At 37.1% G+C, this 21,111-nt stretch overlaps 1 protein-coding gene across 2 annotated transcripts in view; it reads left to right on the top strand.

Moving 5' to 3' along the window:
- The window catches only part of LOC129237391 (acetylcholine receptor subunit alpha-like), a 151,427-nt gene extending 131,353 nt beyond the window's left edge, over window positions 1–20,074 (top strand). The window contains exons 8-10 of one of the 2 annotated variants that reach the window (XM_054872107.1): window positions 78–397; window positions 509–1,065; window positions 19,874–20,074. In XM_054872107.1, the coding sequence (XP_054728082.1) occupies window positions 78–397; window positions 509–1,065; window positions 19,874–20,074 (1,078 nt within the window). Of the gene's footprint in view, window positions 1–77; window positions 1,066–19,873 lie in introns of both variants that reach the window. The other variant, XM_054872106.1, reaches the window with a different exon arrangement.
- The last annotated feature ends 1,037 nt before the right edge of the window (window positions 20,075–21,111 follow it).

The raw sequence follows: 21,111 nt of genomic DNA, 5'->3' as shown, positions 1-21,111 counted from the left end.
CTACATATATATTTTTGTATATTTTTTATAGTTTCTTAATCCGTTAATATATCTTCGTATTCGATTCTCGTTCTCAGAATGCATCACAGCCCAAAGACGACGTCGCGCAGTACCTCACCACATCTGCAACATCGCGTGCAGAGTCTTAATCTACTGGACGACTCGACGATTGGTGGCCTGGGTCTTTCTTCCACCGGCAACGCCTCAGCAGCTGGGCAGTTTTCCACACTCTACCCCTCCAATATCTCGACTGTGAATCAACAGACATCGACCACATCATCACTCGTCGACGCACAACATCATAGTCAATATCAGCAGACTGGCGGTTCACTGCTCGATCATCCGCTAACGCCAACAAAATTCCGCCAACAAAAGACTTCCACGTCAGTTCAGACGAATGGCTTCGACGGACCATCCACCTCACAGTTCGGACGCCTGCACCAGCAACACCAACAACAACTGCCTAGCGGCGCCATCTCAGCGTCCACTTCAACGCTGCATCACGTACATACGCATTCGGTGGGCGTGGGTGTCGGCATAGGTTTTGGCGTAGCCAGCACCTCCACACATCATTTGTATCGCCAACAGTCAGCGTCATCTGCACAATTCTCGCCCGTCCCAGCTCCACTGCATCCCCACCAGCAACATCAATCGACCACAACGTGCGATCTGCTGGGTCGCAGCAATGCGAATGTGATAAAGTCAACGACCACAGTGAACTCGGTGGCGACTGCTTCGACGCTCGCAGACTCCTGCTGCAGCGGCATTCAAATACATCAGGGTATGGGTGCAGGTGCCGCCTGCCAATCGTCGGAGCAGCCGTATCAACATGCCGAGACCGGTGCCTGTGGACAAGGAGCGATTGGTGGCACCCTGCCGCGTGAAATACTGCCAGCGTGTCAACGAGAGGAGGGTCCGCATTGTTGTCTGACGGGCGGTAGTGAAGGTTGCAATGAAGGCAGCGGTCTGCGGCATCGTTGGCATGCCTGCCCCGAATTGCTCAAAGCCATGGATGGCGTGAATTATATAGCGGAGCAGACGCGCAAGGAGGAGGAGAGCACAAGGGTGAGTTGAGTATCCTAAATGTTAAGAGAAAAAAAAAACGCAGAAAAAATAGGAAAAATTTGGTTCTTCGATTTGTGATTTAGTTCAGCAAAAACGACATATTCCGGTCAATAAACCTTAAAAGACCATTAATAAAATTGCGGCAATAATGGTGGTGCCGGTCGTAAATTAAAATGTTTGTATGCTGCGTGCGCCCCCCACAACTCCGTTAAGGCTGTTAAATTTATTAAGCATTGACGGCACAAAAGCGAGATGTCCGCTGAGTGGGTCTGAATGGCTAACTGCGTTGTAGGCGAGCAGCTCGATGGTAGCAAATGTTGTACAGACTCTGTGAATGTTCATATACTATATAAATACATATTTATATACATATGTATATTCGGCTTGTCTAGTAAGTTGCCTGAGCTATAATTCACAGCAAAATCTTAGATATTTCAACGGCGTACTCTAATTATAATTATCTCATGAAACTTGAAGACTATCTATCCATTTATTTGGTTGTTTGCGGTGGCCATCGTCAGCTTCATAATTCATATTTATTTTGCAACACTGTACAAGATGGCACAAAATTAATCATAAATTTTGGTTTTGAATAAATTTTTTACTAATGAAAATGGTTTTGAGGGATTGAAATCTTTATTTGAGCTGTAAGTGCTGCATTGCCTATCTGTTTATATATCAGGTCAGTCCATAAGTTTGTGCGTTTTTTAAAGGTGGTTCCAAATTTAATAAGAAAGAATGTTTAAAGTATTTATGTCAATAATATATTTTCCTTCATTATTTGCAATGTCTTCCCAACGTTAAGACAAATTTTTAATTCCCTGCTCAAAAAATAGTTTGTCCTTGGAGCTAAAATACGCTTCGATATCCCTTTTTATAGCTTCTTTTGAGGAGAAGTTCTTGTTTTTCATATAGGATTGAAGTCCACGGAAAAGGTGATAATCACAAGGTGCAATATCCGAAGAGTATGGCGGATGCGGCATTAGCTCCGATCCGAGCTCGTTCAGCTTGCCTAATGTTTGCCTTGCGGTATGAGGTCTTGCGTTGTCGTGGTGAAACAAAACTTTGCGTCTATTCACTAAAGACGGTCGATTTTTGTTAAAAATGAGGCACAGGTTTGATAGCTGATGGGAATAATAATCACCAGTTATCGTCTGGTTTGATTCCAGAAGTTCATAATAAACAGTACCGTCCATATGCCACCAAATAGACAGGAGAATCTTCTTGGGGCGAAGGCCATCTCTAGGGGTCGGTTCTGGTGTTTCATCTTTATCTACCCATTGGCATTTGCGAACAGGATTATTGTAAAGGACCCATCACCAGTAAGAATACGGTTCAAAAAAGTATCACTTTCAAGCCGTTGCAGCAGTTGAGACCACACATTCACTCTCAGCTGATGGTTGGCGGCGGAAAGTCTATGCGGAACCAATTTCCCAGCTTTGAAACCTTTCCCAACTAAACCAGATGCCTGTAAACTGTTCCATGCGATGAATTTAACCTCTGAGCTATCATATCGACTGTCAAATTTGGCTCAGCTTCCACGAGTTCGAGCAAGGCGTCGGAGTTAAAGACTTCAGGACGACCAGCGCGCGGGGTATCGGCCACGTCGCAGTTTCGCAGCAGCAGTTGTTGCATTATTACCTCTTTTATAAAAAAAAATATATTACAAAATATGCCTCTTATATGCGTTCGAAGATTCCATTTTATTTTTTAACAACACGTGCTTCTATCCTCGATCAAAATCACTTGTTGAATGCTCAATATATCAAAGAAAATATAAATAGTTCCGTTATACTCCGCGAATAATTTTTTGTATGCAAAAATCGTACAAAAGTGAAATTATGGGTAAAATACGCACGAACTTATGAACTGACCTGATATATATCACAGGCATCAAATCCGATTTATGTGGCATACAACGCCAAAATTCTACATCTTCAAGCAACATCATCAGCATCATAGCATCACAGTTCGGGGTGGACCATTGCTTCCGTTACAATTCGCCTAAACGTCACTCGGCCATCAGCTTTTCGTTTGATATCAGATATGCCCATTTCTCTATAGTCGCCTGCGATATCATCCATCGTTTTCTCGGTCGACGTCTATTTCTGTCGCCTTGTGGATTCGTCCCGAAGATCTTTTTTAGGGTTCTATCCTTTCTCATTCGTAAAATGTGACCATTCCTTCGAATCCTTTCCGCTTTGACGTACCTGATTATATTTGCATCCCTGATAATGTGTCTAACTCATCGTTGTCGTTGAATGCGCTAGGTACCGTCTTCAAGTCGTACAGGTTCCGATAAGGCGATTCATTTTGATATAAAATTTGTTCTTAATTGCATGTGGAATACTGCAAGCGTAATTTCTTAAAATATTGTATGTTATGCCTCATAAACTAATTGCGTTTTGCGGCTTTAAATACAGAAATCAAATTTGATCATAAGACTTCCTAAGCGGAATGGAGTTTAAGGGTTCATTTCGTACTTATGTGGGATTGAAGTAGTGCCAAAGCGCCTGGAAAAATGCTTCTGCTTTTAAAGCTTCATATGCTTCATTACGCTTTGGAATTACGCCAATTTGTGCATTTTCCAAAATAACAAAAGAAACAAAAAAACAGAAAAAAGACATAAATGCGGTTTAGCAATTGACAAACAAATTAGTAGTGTACTTTTTTGCGTTATATCACACTGTTTTCGCCTGAAAAGACAAATACTGAAATTTTTTGAGAGTATTTTCGAGGAACATTTTTGCGCTCTAAAGTAGACTCTACAACTGCATAAATTTTTTGAGATTATAAAAAGGGTAAAATTGTCCTTTTGTAATACAAAAATATGCGCTATCAAATTATATTATAGACTCTTTAGGTCCATATTAATGATATAGTCGTAAATACCATTCATCATTAATATTTCAATTGAAGGCTGGCATGAATGGTTGGACGAATTATTAATTTGGGGTAAAAGAAACCCATTATTTTCTCCTTCGATGACTATAGTGATCGACATCTCATAAAGTAACGATCAAACCATTTAAAGTTCATGCTCGTTGCCAAGGTGACATTTCACACTAAGAAAATTCATTTGCTGTTTTTTGTTTGTTCCATTCAGTTGTGAGTTACAGGGTGTTAAGAATAGAAATCAATAAAGAGGAAATTTGGTACATTTTACAGTTTTTCTTGGATAAAAGCGAAAATGCAAGCCAGGCCACCAGGCCGCTGAAATTGAGACTGGTGGTTATGGTGGCGATACTGTTACACCTAATTACGTGCAATTTTGGTTTCGTCGATTCCGTTCAGTCATTTTTGGTGTAAAAGAAAATATCGATAATGTCGATAAAATTACAGAAATAATCGAAGTTGAACGACATGTTAGTAGTCGTAGCACCGCCCAGGAACTAAAGATTGACCATAAAACAGTTTTAAGCCGTTTGTGCAAAAAATTTACGCAAAAATAGTGGATATATTTTTATTCTTCTAGATTACATTGAAATTCGTAAAGGTCCTAATAAAGTTGGGTTAATAGGTATTCAACCTTTAACTAAGGAACAAACTTCCTCTCCTAAGCCGAATTATATTTCCTATAATTTTTCTCTAATTTTTTCAGTATTTGATGCTTTCCATTTCAATTCAACCGGGCTATTAGGGACATGTTCTTCGAATTCGATGTAACTCAAATATGTTGATCTCTGGTCAAAATAATGAGACACGTACTTTTTTGTTCGCCCGAAAACAAATTTTTTCAAGATTTATCGGCTCTTTTGTTTTTCAAAATCGATTTTTTTTTTCATTATATAAGAATTTTCTTTTTTAAATGCTCATAACTTAGTCAAAAATGAACCGATTTTATTGATTCTGCATCGATTTGATTTTTAACTTCGCCAAGCATGATTTTTTGCGTGGTGACTCGTCCATTCGGCACTTTGACGCTTAGTTTCGGGTTCATGTTGGCAACACCAGGTTTCATCACCAGTTACAATGTTGTTAAGGAAGTTCTCGTCTTTTATCGCCTCTTTCATGAGGTCTTTCGAAAGTTGAATTCTGAGCAATTTTTTGTCCTCAATTATCTTGTGCGGAATGAAACGTGCACAGACCTTTCGTAAGCCCAAATGATCAGTTAAGACACGATAAATCGGTGTTTTGGAGATATTCAACTCAGATTCCATGAATTTCAATGAAGACTTCGGTTCATTTTTGATAAATTTACGAATAATTTTGATGGAGTTTTCGGTGCTTGGGAGTGCATACGGGTCATTCATTGTCATTTATGTTCTCACAACCATCTCTGAAATGTGTAAACCACTCATGAACTTTAACACGAGATAGACAATCATCGCCATAAACTTTTTTCATGAATTCAAATGTTTCGGTAAACGTTTTACTGATTTTAGAAAACAATTTGATATTAGCTCTTTGTTCGAAACTCATTTTTGTGCCGATGACACAAACAAACTGATACTTTAGACGCAATAACTTCGATTCCACTGAACCGAATGTCACCAAGCTCTCACTGGAAGACAGCTAGGGATGTAACTTCCAACGCACTGACGCATTAAAAAAATTGGTCAAACGATGGTCAGACGCACTGGCACTCAAAAGCATGTTTATGACGCCAATCTTGTTTACTTTGGACGTCACCTTGCATATGGCGTGTTTTTTACCTTTTTCTTTACATTATTTTTAATTTGCATTATTATTAAGCAACCCATTAGTTTAGTTTTACTGGAATTTTCAAGAAACGTCATGCCTGCAAAGAAAAAAATATCAAAAACAAATGAAATAGGTAAGCTATTTCAAACTTATAAAACTTCATATAAAAAACTTTTGTAAAAATTCTGAATAAAAAGTGTACATAAGCAAAATTTTCCACTCAGTTTGAAACTTGTATTTATGTGTCATTTATTGTAGAATGAAATACATATATTTTTATAAAAAAAGCACAATACATGGAGAAAAATATACCTAAAACTACCGATATTGTATAGCTCACTTCATATTTAGTTTCCTATTTAGATGTGTAAACTGCTTATCAACAACAATACAAGGTTTGTTCTAGACGTAAGGTGCTTTGTTACCATGGACATCATTAAATGCCTCGCTAGCACATACTAACTCTCATACACTACACAACATTACTAGAGTAATCATGAACTCAAAAATAGATTACGGTTTTTTCGGAAATGCGCCGAAATGTATACTTAACAAGCTTGAAACTAAACTTCATTCAGCTTTATGTACAGCCCTTGGAGCCTTGCATACCACTCCAAATAAAAGCATGCTACTAGACATTACTGCATGCGTACGACACACCTCTTTCCAAATAATAAAAAACTACAAACGGTCTCGAAAAACGAAGAAAAAATTAATTCGGCACTAGACAGAACAATTTCAAAAACCACATTGTTCAATCTTCTTTTTCATCCAAATCAAAAATTCAAAAATTATAATCTGGAACTATACTGGAACCTCCCTCTTAACCTTTCAAAAATTACTCTCAGCACAAGTATTAAATCCGAAACACCTAAATCAGAATACAAACAAAAATTCCTTAAAATGAAAGGCAATCTAAAAAATCATACATTCATCTACACCGATGGATCATAAATTAACAAAGTCTCAAATCTGGCATTCTGCCACCCTATGCCTCTGTTTTATCAGCAGAAATCATCGTCATTTTAGAAGCAATTAAGCTATTATACTAATTAAAAAAGAGAGGAAAATGTATAATATGCTGGGATTCACTCTCGTCCCTCAAATCAATATTAAATATAAGCAACTGCGACACATACCCTCACAATATAAGATCACTCCTGATCAAAAACAATCCTAAAATTAAATTGGTCTGGATACCGGGGCACTCCGGTATTGTCAATAATGAACTAGCAGACCACGCTGCCGAAGAAGCATCTCGACTTCCACTTATTACTACCAACAACGTCAGCATAAAAGATATCAACCTCATCTTAAAAAGTGCACACCAGGCACAACATCATAACCTGATATCACAAGCTTCTAATTGGTATCAATGAGTTTACCAAAAACAACACATTAACTGCTATTACTTAAAAAATGCTCAAAATTCACTTACCAGATTGGACTAAACAAAAATTTTAAGATTACGATTAGGGCACAACAAGCTCACAAATACATAGCTCATAGACCCGAACACCTCCCCATATGCCAGGCTAACTCAACACTATCCCCTGAACATATCCTTCTGTAACAGAACTACGAACATATATCTTCAATAAAGACAAACCTTCTCACCTCCTCTCCAACCCGAACTTAGAAAATTTGGCATGACAGAAATACATTCGGAGGCTTGCCATTGTCTGCCTAAATAAAAATAGACTACAAGTAAAATCCGAGTTTATAACCAAACTTTTTAAATTACCCAATATTTTACTAATAAATAAATTTACCACAATTATTCACGAGTATAAAACATTCATGATTTTTTGGTTAGTTTTGCCCAAAATTACTGAAATGATAGATTCGCTGAGCCTTTTTAATTTTTGTATTATTTGAATTGACTTAAAGCATATTTGTTCATATGGTTGGGTTTTTAGTCAAAATCAAAGTTGCAACATTTCAATATTTTCATTTCTCAAGAATGTTACGTATACGACCCGTTGTTCACACAACTTAAACTCTTCAAATTCGCGCATTGTTTGGTTTATGCTTATTTGCCCACACTCTGTGTCTTCGCAAGTAATTCACATTCTTTACAACAATACTTTATGACACTGGCTCAACATATTTGCATTTAATATTTTGTTCTTGTTTTGGTTTTTGCGTTTGTTTTTCATCATTTACATATTTGTTTGTTTATGCGCCTCAGCAACATATTCCAACAGCGGATTACACTGTATCATGGCTTTGAACGCTAGCGCTTGTACTACTGAGCGCACTGTAAAGCTACTTTATGACTTTCAAATGCTAAGCTCCAAAGAAAAACATGCATAAGAAGACTTTATGCGCACTTTGCCAGCAAGGCATTAGCAGCATAAAGGCTTGTTGGCTGAGCTTTCGTACAGAGATAATAATGTGACAATTTTTTTTTTTGTTTTTGCTTTTTTCTTTTTGTTTTTGTACAAAAAGTCACAATTTTTAGATTTTTACGGTCAAGGTTAAGAAAGAATATAGATGTTCGCGTTGCTTCGCTGAAGTAGATGCTTGAAAGCAATAAAAGTTCCTCTTACTTCCCATTACAACACAAGCTTTTCCGTTTGTATGAAAATATATTGTAGTACATTGGCTGCTACGATACTCTGCCCATCAAAGCGCATACACTACCCGAACTAATCGTCATTCATCTTTGTCACCAACTGAAGGTCCAACACCATCAATGTCATAGAAGCGCATTGGCAACTGCAAAACCAATTCAATCACCATTAAAATCAGCAACAGCAGTCAGCAGCAACACCACTCACAGCACTCCACAAACACGATTTCACATCCACTGCCACTCTACCGCTGCACATCGCGACTACTATCATCATCGTTATCATCACATTCTTGCTTAAAGTCCAATAGCAGCAGCGTCCTATCATCCATTCTATAGTATCTATCACAGAGTTGCTGCATCCAAAAAAAAAAAAATAGTATAAGCAATATATACATTGCTCATTAGTCGCCTGCTCTTTCGTCCTCATCGTTCCTTTGTTGGCCTTGCCTCTGCAATACCCTGTCAATTTCACTCAAATGCAATATTTCAGTCATTCGTCTTCAATAATTCCGAAAACTATTTTAATAAACAGAAAAAACAGCTGCAGCATCATCCCTGAAGGAAAAACTTCAACTAGTGAACGAAATTTCTGGTTCAGAACTGGTACGACTCTGACGCATGTAGCGAAATCTATTCTCAAAGTAGCAAAAGCAAAAAAGTGACGTCCACTTGATGTTGACATTCGGATTTAAAATAATTATTTTATTCAGCATATTAAGGCTGTACGCTTGTTCGATTATACGAGTAAGTTAAGTGACCTATTGCTGAGTTAGGCAATATTCGAATAACTAAAGTTATAATAACTTAAAACTCAAGGACTAAAGACTCAAGGATCTGGACCCAGATACGACATACGGCCACCAAAGCAGCAAAGTTCACGGAAACGCTAAGCATATTAATGCAAATATCGGTGGGTCAACACAGAGCAAAAAACGGCTAATCATGGAGGCCACAAACTCAAATCTTCTGTACGGCAGCGAAGTATGGAGACATGCGCTAAACTGCAAAGCCAAGCGCGAAACACTGGAGGATGTGCAACGAACAGTGGCACTCAGAGTTGCCTCAGCCTAGCGCACTGTCTCCGGCGCTGCACTCCTTGTGATCAGCTAAGAGATATCCCTCAACCTCATGGCCCGGAAAGAAATGGATGTCGTGGGACTGCAAGAAGAAGCACGTCAGCACTAATGACGCGGAACGGAGATACCAAACCATGCTGCGGTGACAAAGCCGATAGAACACTGAACCTAGATGGTAGATGGCGACACTCATTCCATCAATAGGCAAATGGGTCCAAAGGAACTTTAGAGAAGTGAATTAGTTTTTATCTCAGTTCCTTCGGGCCACGGATACTTCCGGAGATATCTATACCGCATGGGCAAGTTAAGTGCATGTACTGCGAAGCGTTGAGGACAGACGGCTCGCGAAAAGACATGCTCTGAAAAATACTTGAACGCGAGAACAGCTGCAATGCAATAAAGAGATACATCGAGGACGTACTATGAAAAAAGCAAAGCTCGACACAATGCAACAATGCAAAACCTCGCTGACAGAAACTCAAGAAGACGAGCCTATAGCATGAAAGCTGGCTACAAATACGGTGGACCCAGACGTCGGCGAATAGAATTGGTCGTTTATGGATGTTATTCTGGGTCCTCCCGAAGTGTTGCAGAAACTAGTCCTGAGAAGGGTATCTCCTCAGAAGAGGAAGAGGTATTGTTTTAGTGGCCACACCACACACAGCGGTATCAACACAGTAGATGACGTTCGCTGTAAGTGCGAAGATATTTTGAACCCAACCTCACCCACCAGAAAATAAAGTAACTCAAAACGAGCATTCCTTAAATAATTTTAAAAATGTTTGTTCCATAAACTGTTAATTTTTTTTAACATGTCTACATGAAGTTTGCCCTTAAATAATTCAAAAAAATTTAAAAAATGTTTCAAAAAGCAGGCATCAAACAAAAGTTATAAAATAAAATACAACTTCGATATTGCTATAGGAAACAAACTTAATCGAAATGGGATCCAAGCTTTTCAAATAAATTGCTTTTTATTTATGCCCCAATTTAGTTACCCGATTAATCAATAACTAAAATTAATTAATTAATTTAGCAATTGGTATAACGATTAACTAAAATTTTGAGCATTCAATTAATGGCACAGCCCTAAAATTTATAAATAATAAACTGAAGTAGTGTACAATCACTGGTTGGTGCTAAAAAGATCTCATCTGTCCAGTTTAGCGTTAATTCTTATCTATCAAAATCTATCTAAAATAAATTCAGCGAAGGCAATTGATGGTTCGGTTGGCTGGTTTAAGGGTGACCCCGCATCGGAGTGCCACATAGACCGCTGTGGGTCCGTTGTGTTGCCCTAGAGCTTATTATATTATATGATTTCCCCACCTAACCGAGATTTTTATTATAGATTTTGGTCAAAGATATTAATTCGTTTCGAGAATTTGATGAGAGATTCGATTTTCAGGTCCGAGAGTACTGAAAGATTGTCAATTGTTGGAGAGCCTAGAAGAGCGAGTCCACTTCTGACTAGGCCGGGACAACTGCATAACAAATGCCTGCTCGATACTTCCTCATCTTCGTCCTCGCACTATCTGCACAGGTCGTTTTGAGGAACCCCGAGCCGACGTGCATGAGTGCCCAAAAGGCAGTGACCTATTATATGCCTTAGTTCGTGTTTCGAAAGACTTATAAGGGTTTTTGTCTGTTTCAGATTGTAGGATGGTCAGATTTGTCTGGTCGTAACGCAAGTAGTTTCCACTCGCCACCTCCGATCAGCAATGCTGTGAAATTCTCGATCAATGATCATTTTACATGTTGAAAGCGGAATGTGGATTGTGGGTAAGTTACTAACATTTAATTGCGCAGCTCCAGCTCTTGCAAGCTTGTCAGCTTTGCAGTAACCTTCGAATCCACTGTGACCCGGTATCCAGATAACTTGGACAGAATTCTGAACACTTATCTCGTTAAGAGATAAGAGACAGGATCGAACCACATCTGAGTGGGTATAAGAGGAGCTGAGTGCTCGAACGGCCGCTTGACTGTCGGTGAAAAAGCGGATATCCTCTAGTGATGTTCTATTTTCTAAGAGAGTTTTCGCAGCATACCAGATAGCGCATACTTCCACTTGGAATACTCTACAGTAGTCGGGTAATCGAAATGATAGATTCATGTGAGGGGAATTGGAAAAGATTCCAAATCCCACTTTACCGTCTTGTTTTGAACCATCTGTATATATAATCAGAGGGCCATCGATTTCGGTAAGGACAATTAATACTTCCTAGGTAATTACCCTGTAAAATTCAACAGCTTCTTACATGGAAAGGAAACGGAATACGACCTAGTCTCGAAGCTAATTTCACCAGAAGCGAATCAATTCGGTATTAGTGGATTTTCCTGTAGGGATACAATAAACAAATATGTGTCCATTCGTACATACATACATCCATATTATAGCGACTGCATTGAGTGGTGCTAGCAATGCTTTGGTGTCTTAAATACTATTTGGATGGATTGAAAGTTATTTGTTTGCCATAATGAATGATTGAATGATTGGATGAATGAATGCAATGCATAGTTGGATAAATGCAAGAATCGCTGGATATAAAGTGCGCTTTACGAGCATTGCTGCAAAATATGCTCAGCTGCCTTTTGGCCAAATGAAAACGAGCACAGCAGATGAGCACCGAATAAATGATCGAAATGCTTGAGTGGTGGTAGAAGTGGCGAGCGAGCAAACAAATGAAGATATAATATAAATGCACAAAAGCAATAGTTCAGTTATAGTGCAAAGTATAGTAGCTCTTATAATTTATAAATGAAAATAATAATAATAAATAAATAAAAAAATATAAGTAAAAGTGCAGGATGACGCAAAATTAATCGAAATCATTTTTGTAAATGGTGTCATACGTCGATCATTTCTTCACTTAAAATTATTTTTTTTACTCAATAAAAAATTATTCAAAAACAGAATAATTTTGCGGCGCCTTATATAAAAAAAATCGGGATTCTTATTTTGAATAGCACGGATTTATTTTTTTTGTTTTGTTGTTTTTGCTTTTCGTAGATTACGAAGTGGTAGTGTTTGGAAATTATTGAAATTACTACCGGGTGAAATGCTAAAAGGTCACATGGATGGAAAGTCTTAAAAATCAGTTTTCTCTCAGTTTATTCCAAAATATTAAATGAGATATTTTATTAAAATTTTTCAGCATCTTAAAAAAAAATAATAAAATATTAAAAAATATTTTGTTAAATTTTTAAAATTCAGTAATTGATTCACTAATTAGTTCACTCAGTACTTGAGGAATTAATTCTCTAAGAAAACATTTCACTTGGTGTTATCAGAATAATTCATGATAAACTCTAATAAACGCAGGCTTTACCTGCTTAAATTTTATTGTAGTTGACTTTGAACTTAGGCAAAACCTTTTTGCGGCATTTAACTAAATAAAAATGAAAATATCAATGCTTTAAGGTTTTCAAGCCCACAAAAATCTAACATCGGAAGTGTAATGATAAGTTCACCATATATTGATTTTCTTTTCTATTTTTTTCAAAAATTAATTTTTATTTTTTTTTTTTTTATAAAAATATATTTCATTCTTTGACAAACCCCTCGTACTTAAATTCAACTTTTAAACTTTCTACAAAATCTTTAAGCATCCATTCAATTTTTCTTCAGAATTTGTAGAAAATTTTCAGGTATGCAATTTTATAGTCCATTGAATTTTAGTGCAAAAAAGTGCCCATACGGACGGTCGCCATAGCCGAATGGGTTGATACGAGACTAGTAAGTAGTAGTAATTCTTTATTTATTTATAAATATTGCATCTTACATTACAATAATTCGTTTAAATATATAAATACATAAAGAAAGAAATAATAAATTTGTGGCAATAACAATGTTGTCTGTCACAGCTCAAATATTATGTAATCAAAAATTTAACTCTGCAATAAGAAATTCTCTATATCGTAAGGCTGAGTATATAAAGCAAGTTAGTCTTTTCCAATTATGGCCATTAAGTATATCTATTACTTCTGCTTCATTTAGCTTCGCTGTGTTTAGGTATTTTGTTCTGATCTCATTTAGTATCGGACATCTTCCGAAGAAGTACTGCATATCTTCTTCCTCGTTTAAATTGCAGAGGGTGCATATTTTCTGAGCATTTCCATACATAGTTGCATTTGGCTTCAGTAAACCACATCTTGCTTTGAAAATTGTCGTAATATGAGCTAGCCGCATATCTTCTTTAATATATGACTCCCCTTTTGAGTAGTCTAAATGTTTATAAAACTAAATAAATGTTTATGACAATCATTCGGAAAAACGAGTCTCTATGCACGAAACACCTAAAAGATAGAAATAGTTTTTTTTTTAATAGCGATCAGCCCTCAGCAGGCAATGGCAAACCTACGCGTCTTTTTTTCATAGGCGTTGTGGTAGCGCGCTACCCTCAAGTGGCCTTCTGAAACCAGGCTGAGCCTGTTTCTCTCCATCACCTCTCGCCGCGGGACAACCGTCAAGTATTATTTCGCGGGGAGGGAAGGCGATTAGTCGCCGCTGCTGTGTCGCAGTCTTTTCAGACGCCTCATCTCTTTCATAATCTCGGCCACTAAGTCGCATGCCGCATTCCACTGTTCCTTCGAGCGCAGCATGTGATGTACGAATGTTTTCGGCGAAGAAGGTTCTCCAAAGGTTCTATAGAGTATTTCTTTTGCAGAACGGAAGCGCGAGCATGGGAAGAATATGTGACGAACGTCCTCTAAAATGTTTCCATCGCAGTAGTCGCAATAAGGATTGTCGTCGTGGTTAAACCTATATAGATATGCTTTGAGGCATCTATGTCCACTCAAAAACTGGGTCAGGTAAAAGTCCACTTCTCCATGTGGCCTCTTTAACCAAAGCTTTAGGTTAGGAATGCATCTGTGCATCCAACGCCCTTTGTTCGAGTTGTCCCACCTAGTTTGCCACTCGTCGATGCAATTATCTCGTAACGCGGCCCGAGTAGACGGACTTATAGGTCGCTGTTATCTCTCGCTATTAGGGCAGTTTCCATTGCTAATATGTCTAGCGGGTACATGCCAGATATTGCTAAGGCTGCATCGTTGGACACCGTTTTAAATGCGCTACATACGCGTAGTGCGCACAACCGGTAGGTAGACTGTAAACCTCGAAAGTATGATACATGATCCGTTTTATTCGCCTAGATTGGAGCACCATACAAACCTAGGAGTGCATTTCGAAGTAGGCTTAAAACTATACGTTCCTTCATTTGTAGAACAACATCAAGACGCACGCCAAAAATAGGAGAAGGAACTCGGCCAAACACCCAAAACGGGTATAAGCGCCAATTATAAGTATATAAAATAAAAATTGAGTCCAAATTTGTAGTGGTTCATATATCCCATTAATTTTTAATTTTTTTTTTTTGTTGGCTGAAGGTACTGCTCATTTTTTCCATAATGTAATGAATGCAGGACATATTTTTTTAACAAACAAAAACCTACGCGAATTTTGAGCTATGAATAGGCTGTAAAGTTTCATAGCTAAATTGTTTTTAATTCTAATTAAAAAGTGTAAGGTTAGGTTAGGTTAGCCTGGTTGGCAATAAGCCACGCATAGCCCTTTTGGTCTCTAGCGATACCAGATGGAGACCGACCTCTATGAATACCGAAAGTAGACATCATGTAGGAAGTCAGCGCTTTTGGCGAATTTAAGCAGAGCTGGGAGATCCGCTTTTGAGACGTCCTCCAGACCATCTTGTTCTAGTGTAAACTAGCTCTGCGGCTTTCCCCACAGCAAAAACTTCCGCTTGGAAAATACGGTCTGGCAGCTTGATAGGCTGCCTTATTCCTAGTTTTGAGCAGTAAATACCCGCTCCGTCTAAAGTTTTAGAGCCATCTGTATAGATGTGAAAAGTTCTATGGCCAGACTTCATGCCTTTGTGCCATCCCCCCTCTTCAATTGTAGTGCGAAACCTTAAAAGGTGTAACGTTTTTTAAAAATTGGTCGAATTGCAATAAAGAAAAAGTAATTGAAACTTTAATTGTAAAAACAGTCTACACAAACGAACGAGCGCTAGACATAATTTAAAGCAAGACGTACTGTGATTGACGATTCGTCTCGCTCCGGTTGTCCATCCAACACAGCGACTAAGAAGAGTATCGAAAAGGTTAAGAAAATGATAATAAAAGATTATCAGGTGAGCATCAGGGAGACTGTTGTTAATTTTAATGCCACAACTGGATAGATATTGAGCGTTATTTAAAATTTTGGTGAAATCATTTTAAAACGATTGAGGGGAAGCATTTCTGAACTCGGCTTATGAAAAGTCGTACTAGAATTAGAAGAAGTGACAGAAAAGACATATTCGTTGCCATGAAGATCTTTTATTACTATTTTATTACTATTTCGATAGGAATTTAAAAAAAATATCGATAAATATCGCCAAATTAAAACTTTCTTTTAAACAGATTATTAAACGTACACTTATTTCGGTTCAGAAAGTCTTAAAAAAATGTCTTTTAGCACTTCTTCTAAATTAAAATTACCTCTATTATTACAATTTTCGACCAACACTCCGCTGAAAGTAGCACACTGTGCAGCATCGGAAGGCAATCCTAATATGCTGCAGCACTTAAGTGATGACCGCAAATACTTCAAAAGCTGAGGGACATCGTTGTTGCCAACTTTGTTGCTTAGTTTGTTGTTTCACAAGTAATCACAAAAAGTAAAATGAATATATTATTAACTTTGCCCTTTCAATTTCTTCCACCATCAGCGAGGTTGTACGCTACATTTTATTGCTTTAAATAGATTATTTTTTCCTACTTTATCAATTCTCGCAATTCTGCTGGGCATATGCAAAGAAACTTTGATAAATTTATTAATTGTACTGAATTTTTTGGCTTCATTCGGAAGGGGTTGAGTTTTAATTTTGAACGACAAAATATTTACTTTGCATGTAGAAGAAGTCCAAAACACAAATTTTGTGTGCATGTTATAGGAAGTGCGGGTGAAAATTGTAGCATACGCTCACAACAGAGCAGAGGAAGTTCTCGAAAGCGTCAATCCAGTACTGGACACAAATACCAGTTCATATTTAACAGAAATGAAATCGTTTCTACATTTAATGAAAGAATTATGCATTTTAACTCAGTTGTGAGTCAGGAATGAATACTTTAGATTAATCGCTGAACCCTTACAGACACAGTTTCGGAGAAAATCAAATGCATAATGAAACATAAAAATAATAATTAACAAAAAAAAATAGTTTTCAGATATTTTTGATTGTATCAAAACCTGTATATATATGTATACATACCTTCTACTCAAATATGAACGAGACGTTATCAATAAAACGGTCCGCGGATGACATATGGCAAAAATAATTTTTTTGTTTTTTGGAAGGACTGTTATAAGCTTACATGGAAAATTTCAGCGTGATATGTCACATAGTTTGTTTTCTGTGCTACTGTAAACAAGTCAAGGTCGAGTGTGTTTATTGATAACGTCTCGTTCATATTTGAGCAGAAGGTATATATAATTGTCGCGTACACCCTTTTTGGGTGTTTGGCCGAGCTCCTCCTCCTATTTGTGGTGTGCGTCTTGATGTTGTTCCACAAATGGAGGGACCTATAGTTTCAAGCCGACTCCGAATGGCAGATATTTTTATGAGGAGCTTTTTCATGGCAGAAATACACTCGGAGGTTTGCCATTGCCTGCCGAGGGGCGACCGCTATTAGAAAAATGTTTTCCTTAATTTGGTGTTTCACCGAGATTCGAACCTACGTTCTCTCTGTGAATTCCGAATGCTAGTCCCGCACCAACCCATTCGGCTACGGCGGACGCAGCTGTGTACTATATTTATATATGAACCGAAAATAATGCCAAAAATGGTGTAAATACTAAGAAAATATAGCAGTACATGTATGAATGTAGCTAGTTGTGAAAAAAACGAGTTTTTGCGAATATGTAAATTTATTTATTTATTTTATTTTTTTTATTCTAGACTCCTGTAGCATATCCATCCAGTCAAAATATTATATTATTTGTTCAGGAAGATTTCTTTTTAGGCAATAATCATATCGGTCGCCGTAGCCGAAGAAGTTGTACTCCGACTACCATTCGTAAGAACTCAGTCGCTGGGCTGCCACTTGCGGCTTCCGAGTCAACTCTGGCAAAACGAAGCTGGTGTTATTTACCAGAAAATATAAACCTCTACACTTTCGACTTTCCAATTAAACAACCGCGTTATCCCACTCTTATCGGAAGTTAGATATCTTGGGATGATACTTGACCCCAAACTTCATTGGAAGCTACACATTGAAAATCGGGTAAAGAAGGCCAGAATAGCCTTTTACTCCTGCAAATATATGTTCAGTATATAATGGGGACTCAAGCCACAGGTCGAGCTGTGAATGTAAACGGTGGTTAAGTTTCAGGCTCGGTGTTGATTTTGAATAAAATATACTTTTTTTAAGAAATTATTGTTATTTCTCCTTATCATGATAATACTGGTATGGCACAATTATGTATGGAACAAAATATCGACCAACTGGCCGCCGCGGTCTCGGCGGCACACCTCCATCCGATGGCGTCTGCCCATATACCACTCCAAACAGTCACTCTTTGTGGGTGCATTGGTTTTCCGGCAATCACTCTTGGATTATCATTCGCCCAAATGCGGCAATTCTGCTTATTGACGAATCCACTGAGGTGAAAATGTGAGGTCACGAAGTGTGCGTATGCATTTTGATTTGAACGCCCGTTTTCATAATAAGCATGAATAACTTTAACGCATTGTTTGATTATATATCTTTCTATAGTTCAAATTGAATTAGTCTGAAATTGAAAAATGTCAAATTAAATATAGAAAAAACTTGACGTTTAGGATTGGTTCACATTCAACATCGGCCCTTAAAATTTAACCACCCTTTATAACGAAAATGATCCCTTTGATTTTCCATTTTTCAACGAACGCCAAACGAAAACTACGCAACCGATCAAAAAACTGTTTACTGATTGACCGCTGAATCACCAACTATCAAATCACAAAATGGGTTTCACATTTGCAAACCTAAAAATTCAACTGAAGCCATCTATGAGTAAAATCCGCAATTACTTAGTTGGCAACCCAATATATTGAAGGGAATCGTTAATCTCCGATGTTGTCATTAAAAAAGTTTATAGGAACTTATTATTATATATATAATATTTTCGAAATAAATTTGTATATTTGCAAATAATTTTGAATTTTGAAGAATATTCCCAAACTTATTCCATATAAATCTTAATATCTCGAAATTGAGTGTTGCATAAAATAAATAAAAATATATTTTTATAGTATAGTCTATCACTCTTTTAACTGAGCATTGTTTTGAAAACGATATATACCTATGAAATAGAGTTTTAGCTATTAGTCCATAGATGTCGCTAGGAGTATTTTTAAACCTTCCCAAATGTCTTGATTTTTTCGTCTGTCATCTATCAACAATATTCAGTTCATTGTTTGTTACGTTTCATACAACAATGCATTTTTGTCGTTCTTAAAAATGTCGAGTTTCATGCCTTCAAACTACGATTTGCGGGCATCGTTGATTTTCTGTTTCAATTGAAGAAAAACGCTTCTCAAGCTCATCAAATGTTTATAGAAGCTTATGGTGGACATGCTCTAAGTAGAGCACACTGCTTCAGGTGGTTTGAAAAATTCCGAAGTGGTAATTTTAGCGTGGAGAACGAGGACCGTGGCCGGTCACCGAAAAAGTTTGAGGACGTCGAATTGCAAGCATTGTTGGATGAAGATGATGGTCAAACGCAAGAAATGATTGCTGAGCAGTTGGGAGTGACCCAAAAAACCATTTCCAAACGTTTGAAAAACATGAGCATGAAAAATGGGTATCGCATGAACTGACAATGCGACAATGCATCGCCATATCGAACAAGAGCGACTCGGGAATTGGTGAAGCCGTACGATTGGGAACCGCTGGTGCATGTGGCTTACTCACCAGACTTGGCGCCTTCCGATTATCATTTGTTTGCATCGATGAGCCACGCACTTTCCGAGCAGCGCTTCAATTCTCACGAAGAAGCCAAAAAATGGCTCATTGGTTTGCGGCCAAATATGCCCAATTTTTTTGGCGCGGCATCCACAAATTGCCTGAGAGATGGGAAAAATGTGTCGCTAGCGATGGCTATTATTTTGAAGGTTAAATTTGTAACCATTTTTTGTTAATAAACGTTTGAAATTGAAAAAAAAACAAGGCTCATTCATAGGTATATGAATACTGTTTAAAAATATGTATGTTTTGGAAGGAAGTACCTGAAATTTTCATTATAGCGCAATTCTGGGTGTGTCGTAATAAATACTCGTATACAGTACATGAACTTTTTACGTACTACCCTACGTGTGCACAATGTTTTCCATATTCAATACAGACTTTTGTGTCATTTATTCTTACCCCTTTTTTGATGTTGTTTACTCTAAAATTTGGCCAACAATTTCTATTTTCACGTATTTTCCCCATTTTCTCATATGTTTTCTTTCTCTTTTGCGCGCGACAGGTCAAAGAAGATTGGAAGTACGTGGCCATGGTATTGGATCGTCTATTCTTATGGTTATTCACAATAGCCGTTGTCGTTGGTACAGCCGGGATAATATTGCAGGCGCCAACGTTATACGATACGCGCGTACCAATCGATATTAAATTGTCGGAAATTGCAACGACAACAGCGAAACCGAGCATTGCCAAACCTGTGTTATAAAAACAAATTGCAAAGAAAAAACAAAAGCAACAGCAAAACAAGGAATAATAAAACAACAAAGCTAATAACAAAGCGAGTTAAAAAAAAAGTTAAATAAAAATTAGAGTTAAGAGATAATAAATGCTATAAAAAACTTGTTAAAAGTAAAAATAAAAGTTAGAAAAAAATTTAAATGAAAATGAAAATAAAAATTAAAATAAAATAAAAAGTAAAATTAAATAAAAATAAAAGTAAAACTAAAAGCTAAAAAAAAAATTAAAAATTTAAGTGAAACTGAGAATAAAAATGAAAATAAAAATAAAATTAAAAAAAAAAAATTCAAATAAAAATAAAAATAAAACTAAATGTTAAAATACAAAAAAAAATTAAATAAGAACATTGAATAATAAAGCAGAAGCGAAACGCAGCAGTAAAGAGTGGCGCGCATTCCAGCAAAGGCGGGCCTATAATTCCGAAACGCACTACAACAGAAATAGCAACTAAAGACGTAAGTTATTATAATATTATAAATTACTACTACTATTAAAACGAACTAACAACTACTAAACTAATGCATACTAATACCACTACTAATATTGTAATAATAAATGATAAGTAACGACTATTGCTAAGTACGTTTGTTAGCAATTGAATAAGAGAGACATTTAACGGGTTGCTGGAAGCAATGAAGTAACAATGTACAGAATAGTTAATGCCAAATGAGAAACTTACGAGTATATTAATGATTAGTGCATAAGTACATAAGTACATAAGCACATAAGTACATACGTAAATATTTATGAGTTCAGTGAATGGTGGCAAGAGTATTGTATCACAACTACTACCGCCGGCATTATTATGAATCCCCAAAATCACTACCTACTATATTAGTAAATATAAAAAAAATAAGAAATAGCAAACAGAAGCAAAGCGGCAATGATTAACAGGCTGGCAGCTTTTGAAATTCAAATTCTCAAGCACTGCCCCAGGTGTGCACTAGGCGTAATGTATTGAAATTGTTATATGTATTGGTGTGTAATTTATTGTAACTTATAACT

The sequence above is a fragment of the Anastrepha obliqua genome, chromosome 2 (assembly GCF_027943255.1).
Source record: "Anastrepha obliqua isolate idAnaObli1 chromosome 2, idAnaObli1_1.0, whole genome shotgun sequence".
NCBI lineage: Eukaryota > Metazoa > Arthropoda > Insecta > Diptera > Tephritidae > Anastrepha > Anastrepha obliqua.
This window is presented reverse-complemented; position numbering and strand designations above follow the sequence as displayed.